Raw genomic sequence first — 10,330 nt, forward strand, 5'->3', positions numbered from 1 at the left:
ACACCCGATATACAGGAGGTCTCAATAAAATTGTTTAGAAATACTGGCGTTTCAACTAGCTTTTGAAACACTTGAGAATTTAACAGGCAACTCTTGTAGTCAATTGATTAGATTTCGTTTAAGACATTTTAGGCGATGATAAGATTTTTAAAATTAAACTATTGCCAATATTCTGTGTATCATTTAAGTTTAATAAAATAACAGGCCAATTGAAAAGTCTCTGATCTACCATAGTGAAACAATTTTTTTGGCAAAATTCGATTTTATTATTCAATATAGTCGCCTTCGAGGACGATACAGGTATCTTCCAACTTTTCGATACCATATTTTTGTAGTACGATTTGTTTTTCGCTTCGAAATAGGCATCAGTTTTGGCGATTACTTCTTCAATGGCGATAAATTTCTTTCCAGCGAGCATTCTTTTGAGGTCTGAGTACAGGAAAAAGTCGCTGGGGGCCAGATCTGGCGAATATGGTGGATGCAGAAGTAATTCGTAGCCCAATTCATGCAATTTTGCCGATGTTTAAATTGATTCGTGACACGGCGCATTGCCTTTATGATACAGCAACCTTTTTCTTCAAATGAAGCCGTTTTTTAACGATTTTTTCCTTCAAATGATCCAATAACGCTATATAATAATCGCTGTTGAGGATCTTGCCCTTTTGGAGGTAAACAATGAATATCAGACCTTGCGCATCCCAGAATACTAATGCCATAACCTTGCCAGCTAACTGTTGTTTTTTCCTCGATTTGGATTTGGTTCATCGTGAGCAGTCCACTTAGCTGACTGTCGATTGGACTCCGGAGTGAAATGATGAAGCCATGTTTCATCCATTGTCACATATCGACGCAAAAATTCAGGTTTATTGCACTTAAACAGCTTCAAACACTGCTCAGAATCATAAACATGTTGTTGCTTTTGATCGATTGTGAGCTCGTGCGGCACCCATTTTGCACACACCTTTCTCATGTACAAATATTCGTGAATGATATGATGTACACTTCCAGATGATATCTTCACAATGTCTGCTATCTTGATCAACTTCACTTCACGGTCATTCAAATTTATTTTGTGAACTTTTTGATTTTTTCGTCAGTGACAGCCTCTTTTGGGTGTCCACTCAGTTCGCTGTCTTCGGTGCTCATTTCACCACGTCTAAACTTGGCATACCGATCCATGATTGTGATTTTCCAGGTGCAGACCCTGGAAACTCTTCATCAAGTCAAGATTTTGCTTCGACTGTATTTTTTCCCTTCAAGCAGGAATATATTATCAGCACACGAAATTCTTTTTTTTACATCTTTTTTCAAATAATAAAAGTAGCTACACTCACAATTCAATATCTCACAAACTAATGGTCGGACTACTGTCAAATGTTGCCACGTATCGTTCAAAGGTTGGTACTAACTAAAAATCATATGGATTTAATACTAGCACCGGCACCTGTGCATCAGACCGGGGACTTTTCAATTGGCCTAATACGTCTCTAAAAACAAAAAAATTCTTTTTGAATTGAATCTCATGAAATATTATATGAATCTCCTATTTTGTGCAAATCCAAAATGAAATGTTGCCAATTGTAAATTATATAGCCATAAGTATATTCATTTATTTATTATAATATTTCATTATTACAAACATAATACTCCTCATCTTCCAATCATAGCGACTTGAAGGAGAATATGAATTGGTTCTCTGTTTATAAGTTGAAACTCATAAAGAAATAAACAATAAATAATTTCCAAAACTATAATAATAATTGGCAATCAAGAGTTATTATGAAAGTTTCAAGAAAATGTCGTGATTAGGACAAGAACCAACAAGACTAAATGTCAGTACAAAACATTTCAAAGAGAGTAGACATTCTTGGTGGTAGAGCTATTCTTAGCCATTTGATCGTCATGGAGTTGATACACCAATTTTGTATTATGTATGTGAAGCCTTTCCTTAATTTTCCTTCCTATTTCTAACACAGCAGCTGCATTATTTGCATCGGATGTCCAAATACCTGAAAACCAAAATTTACAGCATGTTGTGTGGAAATTTGTTTTGATTTATAAATAATTTTTGGATTTGGGATTGTTGGAGAACAACATTTACCAAATAAGTTATAATACAATTTAGAAAGACAAAATTTAAATTTCGACAATTTTTGATTTAGATAGATTTATTGAAATACAGCTTTTCAGAGTTGTTAGAACTTTTTCAGTAGTTTAACCTTGAGGTAAAGCATAAAGAAGAATAATAGTTGCAAGCAGTTAATTGACTGTAAAAGTCTGTAAAACTCACATAAAATGTCAAAATAAAAAGATAATACTACTACGTACCTATTTTATCCCCTTTTCCTCTAATATTGACGGTTGCACCACATATTTCGTCAGAATTTTCGAAAGCTTCTCCAATCAGACATAAGAGCTAAATATAAAAAACATATCAATCAATTGATTGAATTGAAAGAACAATCCGCAAATATCATCACTCAAAACATCTTTCAACTTCAAATGAGATTAATGTAAAGTAAATTAATAATGAATTTATTTCGATCCATTCGTATGCAAAAATAATGTCTCAGGCCAATAGACTAAGAGCAAAAATGTTGGCACAAAGTTAAACAATCTAGACTAACTTTTTATAGGGATATAACTAAGTGCATATCATTACAATTTTAACTAATGTGTTCTAGTCTGATATACCGAGATTCATTAATGATGATGATTATTATATTATGAGAAAATTTGACCTCTGTCCAAATATATACTATTTATGAAGTACTACAAAATGCTTTTATTCTAATATTTTCTACTGAAATTTGTTATGAAATTGAAAAAATTTAGAAATAATGAATTCAAAAAGGTCCATGTCAAGGAGTGGATAAGATGTTGCTGATAAAGAAGAAGAGAAGAATTCCAGATTATGAAAACATCTCTTTTCAATAGATGTGTCCGCTTTACGGATATGTCCATAAGTAGAGGTTATGGTAAGGTAGATTATGCAGAGAAGTATTGAGAGGACTACCTCGGTAGTATGGTCGACTGGGAGGTTGACTGTGGTGCCGAGGGTACTGGGTTCGAATCCCGGCTAGGTCATGGATGTTGTATATGTCTGGTGGTGATTAATGAATTATCGTATATTACTTGATTATGGGTACATAGCATTACTGCTGAGCCCAAATAAAATAGAAGAAAAAAAAGTATAGTGAGAATTTGCATATTATGAAAATGCCCCTGTTCAATAGAGGTGTCAGTTTAGCAGAAAAGTCCGCGAGTAGAGGTTAGTAGAGAATTCACTGCACTACATAAATTATTGGTAAGCTACATAGTACAAAAATTAAAACTCACAACATCCAACCAATATCTGTCCAATTCAGCAGACCTTTGCTTTCTATCCAAGCTGATCAACCATCTGCCACCTTTTTTGTTTGCTGGATCTTCCCACATAGGCTTGACTCCTTTTTTGAACAATGAATAATCATTGCCTTGCCTCAAATCACTGGCTGGTTTGATGTGATTGTATAAACTGAAATTCAATAAAGATTATATTCACACATCATCAACAATCAATTTATCCCTACCTCCAAAAATCTTCAACTGTTTGAAAAGAAGCAATTTCTTTCATATTGTCTACCCAACTTAGGTTTCGATCACAGTCTAAATACCAAAGAGTCCATGCATTTTGAAGAGGATGTTTCAGGGTATAATCCATAGCTGGGATTATTTCCTCAGTAATCAGTTCTTTGCGTTCATTCTAGAAATAACGAAAAAAATAAGTTGGTCAATAATAATCAGGTGAAAACGGCAATTCTACAATATGGTGATTAATATTGTTTTGATATAAATGGTACAAGAACCATTACCTGGTTTTCTACAGCTACAGTGGCCATTTTGGAGAAATAATAATAAACAATTCTGTCCGAACCGCACTAAATTAAAACGTGAATCTAGATATACATTAAAATACTAACAAAACTTTTAGCGAGATATAACCTGATGTCTAGGAATGACAGCAATCACAGAAAATTTGTGAAATCAGCAATCTTTTTTTTTCTTCGTTTCCTTCTTCCTAAAGAAAAATTTGGGCTTGCCTAGTTATTGGACATTAACCAACATCCAGGTCATCAATATTGTTTCGAACGAAACTATCGAAATTTAAATTTCTTCATCTATCAAAATATATAAATTGAATATAATATTTTTCATTCAAGCTAGTTTCACTTCAATTGCCCGAAAAAATTTGGAATATAGTTTTAGGATCAAAAGCTCCGAGTATAAGATTGTAGCAAATATTCACTGGAATATTACCTTCAGGAATTTCATAAATTAGGGGTGATCACAGGAAAAATCTATCAATCTTTGTGAGTTCCCACTACCAAAGATGAGAAGTATGGAAATGTTCCCAAATAGTGATAATAACGAGTTTGATTTAACATTAATAATCAACATAATTCCTCTACCAAAAATCCAAAATAGTTCTCGAAAGTGAACAAGCTATACTATTCAGTATTTGAAAGCAATACTGCTACTTTGGATGAAAAAAGTAGGAATCATATTTCCTCCAAGTTCTTCAAGTTTAAGAGCATCGTCTCGAAATATGTATTTCCCATATATTATAATAACGCCGACAAATAACCCAAACAATTATTTAAAATATTATGTGTCACAAAAACAACAGCTTCATTTTCTGAATAGTCGAAATTCATTTGAAGAGGTTTAGTTAAAACCAAAGAATATCGCAGAAAAATTACCTAACATTTCCTCGATCACAAAACCTACAACGCTGAGGTTTCGAGTATAGATGTAAAATAATAATTTCAAGTCCCTTTCAAAATTCCAAGCTGATCGCATCATCAGAAACTAAGAAAATTCTAGAAATACTCAATATTTAAATATTTCCGTTACAACTGATCCATTCAGGTTGAAATTTCGTTTGTATATGTAAAATAATCACTCGAATTTACATGTCGAATTTCATTAAGAGAACCCTTTTCAGAAATACTGACAACAATAATGTCATGGTAAATCACATTTCGTATACCTATACTTAAGACTTAGACATACAGTTTTTTGGTTTCCAAGGACTCAAATAGGCACATGAATGATTAGCGTTCAAAATTCGCCAACCCGAGGCTCGAACACCAGCTATCACAGACATAAGCATTGAACCAATCGCCCAAAAATTGCTCAAGTATCTTTACTATTTCAATATACAGAACCAAGGAATTCCTCTTTTCGAAAATTCAAATCGCATAAGGGAATTATGATGAAAAATCGTCAGAAATATACATATTTCTGTATTATATATCGAAAAAACTTCCTACCTTCTCTTTTAGCTTAGCGAGCGACATGGGTATGGATTTACTTGAATTTTTAATTCCAACAGACCACTTCCTTAGAATACGCACATTTTTGCTTTTATAATGTTATAACTTAGACTCGAAAAGTTTCAGTCAGTTTGACTTTGACAAGATTAGTTATTTCCATGACGACTTACTGAAAAAGATTACATATTTCCGAAAACGAATAGGTATTTTTATCCATCTTTTCTTTCGACGATGAAATTTACCTTCTTTATTATTAGGAAATTTATAATTTTCTATAAATGTTCTCATATATGTAGACAGTCGAATTATTCATTATTACTGTTAACATAGGTCCATTTTATATTTCATTTCATTATTACATTTTCTAATCCATATCAGGCTTCTGTTTCATTTAAAAATAACTCCTTTTATATATACCCACATATAAATATACAAGAAAAATCATGAAATTTCATCTGAGTAGTTGGAAAAACCAGATAATAACAATTGGAATTATAAATGGCAAACAAAATAATGTTGTAAGTTGAGAATCACACGCAACCAAACTAACAAAAACAGATGCGAAAAAGTGAACCTAACTTCTCGGAAGAATATTTTTCTGGATAGGATTAGTTTCAATAATGAGAATTGATATATTTTCAATTTCCAATCTAAACCTTCAGTTACCAATAAGAATTTATGAAATAATTATATGAATACTTTGAATATTTCTTATGTTATAGATTTCCACAGAAACAAATTTGTTTTTAGTCGAATGCCTTTCATTATAGATACTGTATATTAGGTGCTGTTTGAACTCAAGCAAAGATTTGAGCATCAATATAAATTTATTAATTTTTTTTCGGTGAAATAATACTCACTAGACATTCATACTCATAATTTGGTGATCCTAATACCCACCCTGAAGTGGTTGCCTCCATGCTTACTGAAGCTTCACTCATTTTGGAAATTTCAGTTTTTAGCACTTATTCACTCAAAACAATTCAGATACCTCGAATAAATAGCAGATATTGAATATGTTTCCATACACGTTGGGATTTTTTACATATGACATTCAGAAATAAAAACTCGTCTTAATATTTAATCTGGATATTAAAAAAAAAGTCGCACGCTACATCGTTGACCAAACTGGACGATTTCATCAAAATTGAACAAGATAATTAAGTATATAATCAATAAAGATTTCGTTACTCAATTTTGAAATAAAGATGAAAACCTGAATTCGTTAGAGGTGAAGAATTCTAGTGGAAGCATTTAGATTTTTGTAAGATATAATGGAGTCGGTTGGCAACAATTCAAACTTTCAGAACTACGACAAAAATTTTTGATATTCAGTTCTTATAAATTATTGCAAATTCAACTCGATTACTCATTCAGCGGTGTGACTAAAAGGAATATTGATTATGCTGTTTTTTTATTGAAATATTAGGACACAATCAACAACTGGAGAGTACTGCAATAAGCCCATAATTCTTGTATAAATAATAATTGAGAAAATTCCTCCCACCAGTAAATTCCAATTTTCAAAATTAAGAAAATCCATGCATTTTTAACATTGGAGGTTTATACCTCTAACCTCCTACCCCCACCAATTTGATTGTTAGAATTGGTTTGTCCGGATGTTCTCCAACTTGCTTGAGATACATAGGTCACAATAAAACGTAAAACAAGTATGTATATTTTTGGTTTCATTTCCAGTCTTTCTAAAAACTTCAAATCATAAGGTAAGTAATACCTTCACATAAAATATTATGGCAAGCACCACAATCTCAACAGTACAGGGATTGTATGAGTATATCATCCATCTCATATTTTTCTTGAAAGCGAGTTATTTTTGATCCACTGCACTAATGAAACATTTTTTGAACAGCTGTTGTTAAATATGTGCCTACCTCAACCAGGAAAGTTTTTTACTTCTACATATCGATGCATCAGACTCTAGGTGTTCTATTTTATTTAAATATTTAGTGTTAAAAATAGAATAGATTGGTATTGGTTTGGGAATGAAAAAAAGAATTTGAAGTTGATTTATATTATATATTTTTTTTTTATTTTATAATGAATGTAAGAAAAAATTTCATATATTATAAAAATAAATAACAAAATTAAGGTTGACTTTGTTTAGAGTAACTTTTTATTGCTCAGCTTTTCGTCAACCGTAAAATTTCAATTTTTAATAGAATAACTCTAAATATATATTTCACACATGATAGTATGATTCATAAAACTTTTTTATTTTGAATATCACAAATATAAAAAATTTGAAATAAATTTACATGTTCAACCAATAAAAATAAATTTTTCTCCAATTTAAAAATATGTGTTAAAATGAGAATTCATTGCAAAAAAAATGTCAACTCTTGTGATATGTCTGTAAGAGCAATATGATCATAAAATGCCATTCCTTCAACTCTTCAACAATATTAAGAAAAATTTGAATAAAATCTCGAAATTTAATGCATTTTCAGGATATAATATCTCCCATTAAAAAGACTGATCTTGAATGTTATATTTATTCCTGGACGTTATATCCCAGAGTAAATAGCCAACTTTATGAAATATATTTCAAAGTGGCAATAAGAAATATTTCAAAATTAAAATGGACTCGAATCATATTTAAGATTGAAGCAATCACACTCTTGCCTACAAACACTTTTTATGTTTATGGCCATTTTGACAACAAAATTATCATCTTTAGAAATTAACGGTAACTCCTAAAATACATAAGAATTTAATTTGAATTGTGAATAATTGGCGCAAGTGAAGGTATATCTCATGTATTCACTGTGTATTGTGATCAACCACATATTGAAATCTTATTTAACTTTTAACTTAATTCATGATTCAATAAACAAGGCCATGGACAAAAAATTATTGGAAATAATAAATCAAAATATTATTCCAGGATCATTGATGTAAGTAAAATTTTATAAATCATAATATTGGCTAAAATATAAAAATTAGCTACCTAGCTAGATACCTATCAAAAAAAAATTGGACGTCTTCCTGAAGATCTTTCCTTCGACATTCAGCTAACGCGCCCAGTAATTCTGTTTTCCAAGTTCTTGGATCACAATTTTCTTCGTGAAAATTCAGAATATGGTATACACTATCTTTGATTGGTTGGTACGCTAAGTCATCAATTTGGCTTTCAGGTACTCGAAGGTATCGTCCAAACTGTTGCCAGTTCCTTCCTAATTTGGATGCAATGGTTTCATAAACTTTGTTTTTCACTCTTTCATCACCTAAAGTAGAGAAAACATAAAAAAAAATTGATTCATCAGTGTAGTTGGAATTTTCTCTAAAAATGGTGTAGCTATTCGCCAAAAATGGAATTTGTAAAAATTTCAGACAACCATTTCTTTTTCAGAAAAATAAGTGAAAATTTCATGAGGAAGATGAAACAAATTTTTACCTAAATGTTTGAAATATTTATATTTCACTCCATGTTAACAAATTGAATATACATGTAATAGTTACCCTGCATTTGCTCTATAAATTTTTCCACACAAATATGAGTGAATTATAAAAACTTATTCTTTTTGATTTTTTTCTTTAGTCTAAGAAATCAAAAATTATAAGGTAATTCATTTTTTCATGAGAGTTTTTGATAGAAATGAAATGATTGTGAGTCATTCTTTCTCCAAAATTTTCAAAGATGATCCATTTCACGTTTTCACTTTGTCCTAAAATGTTGAAAAATGATTAATTTGTTTGTAATAGTTATAATTACAGACAAACGGTTTTTGAAAATCTCCATAAAAATATAGGGAAGACTATGTCAAGACCCATGAATAAAAGTATGAAGAATATTGGAATATTTTTGAGAGATACACTTACATTCAATTCTTGAAGATCTTGAGTACCTATTACTACTATGAGTAATTGGGGTAATACCAGAAATAGGAACTGTTACACTTCTTTTGTGAAGATGTGGATAATTCAAAAATTCTCCAATATTTCTCAATTTATCTATGTTGTTTTCATTAAGAACGTTTCTCTTTTCTAGAACCCTTACAAGATCAGAAAATGATTTAATTCGATCGTATGTTCTATTAGACTTTATATCACTTTCATATTTTTTTTTCAATTCTTCTAGGGCTTGTGGATTTTCTATTGTTTGAATAAAATCCTTCAAGTCTGAATATATTTCTCTGTGCAGAGAAGACATGGTAGGCAACAAAACGTTGAATATGGAAGCTGTATTAATTTATTCCTGACTGATTAAAAGTTTAAATGAAAACAAATAATGATTTCGGATACCCTCCAAAAGTAATTACCGATAGTAGTACCACAGATTACTATTATAATGAATCATGATCATGAATGAATTAATCCATAGATTAACGAAATATTTATCTGACAGTTTAAATTTGTTTTGAATTGTTTATTTGTTTGGTTATATTTGTCATTTTTACATTACGGTAGTTCAAAAATTACTCATGGTAAGAAAACTTGCCTACCAGTGGCAGAGTAGTTTGTTATTATCTTGTTCATCGAGATCATACAATAAATCGCTTGAATTCATTAGAATCAATCTCAGAGTAATACTATATGTAATCAATGATCTAATAACACAATATTATTGTAACATACATTCATACATACTATTAGATCATTGATTAGAATATTCTCCTTTTGAACAAAGGTCTATGATTTTAATTAACTCTTCTTTTTCAGCCCTCTAATTAAAAATATTGAGTAGAGCTAATCAAGTGATTAAAATATGGCAAATAATCTTGATCTGCAGAACTCAGTCAAAGTAATCTCAAAATAAAGAGCAGTAAATACTAAATTTATATAATTGTTAATCCGCAATGCATGAATAAGTTGCGCCATCTGTAAACAATACATGTAAATGGGTCAAATCAGTTGCTCTCGATATAAATACAATTACTGATTCAATCCAAAAAAATATGATAGATAATAACAAAAACTTCTTATTACTTTGAATTAATATTTAAGACAGAAATAATAAATGAATATTTAAATTCAGAATTACATTTCAGAAG

General features: G+C 30.6%; 2 protein-coding genes across 4 annotated transcripts; both read right to left on the reverse strand.

Moving 5' to 3' along the window:
• Positions 1-1,600: 1,600 nt before the first annotated feature.
• Positions 1,601-6,337, reverse strand: LOC123679126 (eukaryotic translation initiation factor 4E1-like). Of its 3 annotated transcripts, none has more exons than XM_045616521.1 (5): positions 6,179-6,337; positions 3,573-3,745; positions 3,340-3,517; positions 2,329-2,416; positions 1,601-2,009 (listed from the first exon to the last, which is right to left on the reverse strand). In XM_045616521.1, the coding sequence occupies exons 1-5, from the start codon at positions 6,257-6,259 to the stop codon at positions 1,849-1,851; spliced, it is 681 nt and encodes a 226-aa protein (XP_045472477.1). In that variant the 5' UTR covers positions 6,260-6,337; the 3' UTR covers positions 1,601-1,848. The 3 variants fall into 3 exon arrangements, with proteins under 3 accessions (XP_045472477.1, XP_045472479.1, XP_045472478.1); XM_045616523.1 differs by lacking the exon at positions 6,179-6,337 and adding an exon at positions 5,316-5,471; XM_045616522.1 differs by lacking the exon at positions 6,179-6,337 and adding an exon at positions 3,855-4,014.
• A 1,004-nt stretch (positions 6,338-7,341) lies between these two features.
• LOC123679127 lies at positions 7,342-9,710 on the reverse strand. The gene is made up of 2 exons (XM_045616525.1): positions 9,159-9,710; positions 7,342-8,563 (listed from the first exon to the last, which is right to left on the reverse strand). Exons 1-2 carry the CDS (start codon positions 9,487-9,489, stop codon positions 8,283-8,285), a joined length of 612 nt encoding a protein of 203 aa, XP_045472481.1. The 5' UTR covers positions 9,490-9,710; the 3' UTR covers positions 7,342-8,282.
• Positions 9,711-10,330: the final 620 nt, after the last annotated feature.

The sequence above is a fragment of the Harmonia axyridis genome, chromosome 4, assembly GCF_914767665.1.
Source record: "Harmonia axyridis chromosome 4, icHarAxyr1.1, whole genome shotgun sequence".
In the NCBI taxonomy this organism is placed as follows: Eukaryota; Metazoa; Arthropoda; class Insecta; order Coleoptera; family Coccinellidae; genus Harmonia; species Harmonia axyridis.

Bases quoted from the DNA above. Each gene is read 5' to 3' on its own strand.
- LOC123679127 (XM_045616525.1), bottom strand. From the start codon at position 9,489: ATGTCTTCTCTGCACAGAGAAATATATTCAGACTTGAAGGATTTTATT. The intron at 8,564-9,158 runs GTAAGTGTATCT...TCTCTACTTTAG, and splicing joins AAGATCTTCAAGAATTGAAT to GTGATGAAAGAGTGAAAAAC.
- LOC123679126 (XM_045616521.1), bottom strand. From the start codon at position 6,259: ATGAGTGAAGCTTCAGTAAGCATGGAGGCAACCACTTCAGGGTGGGTA. The intron at 3,746-6,178 runs GTGAGTATTATT...CGTTATTTCTAG, and splicing joins ATTATGAGTATGAATGTCTA to AATGAACGCAAAGAACTGAT. The intron at 2,417-3,339 runs GTGAGTTTTAAT...TTTTATATTTAG, and splicing joins ACAGATATTGGTTGGATGTT to CTCTTATGTCTGATTGGAGA.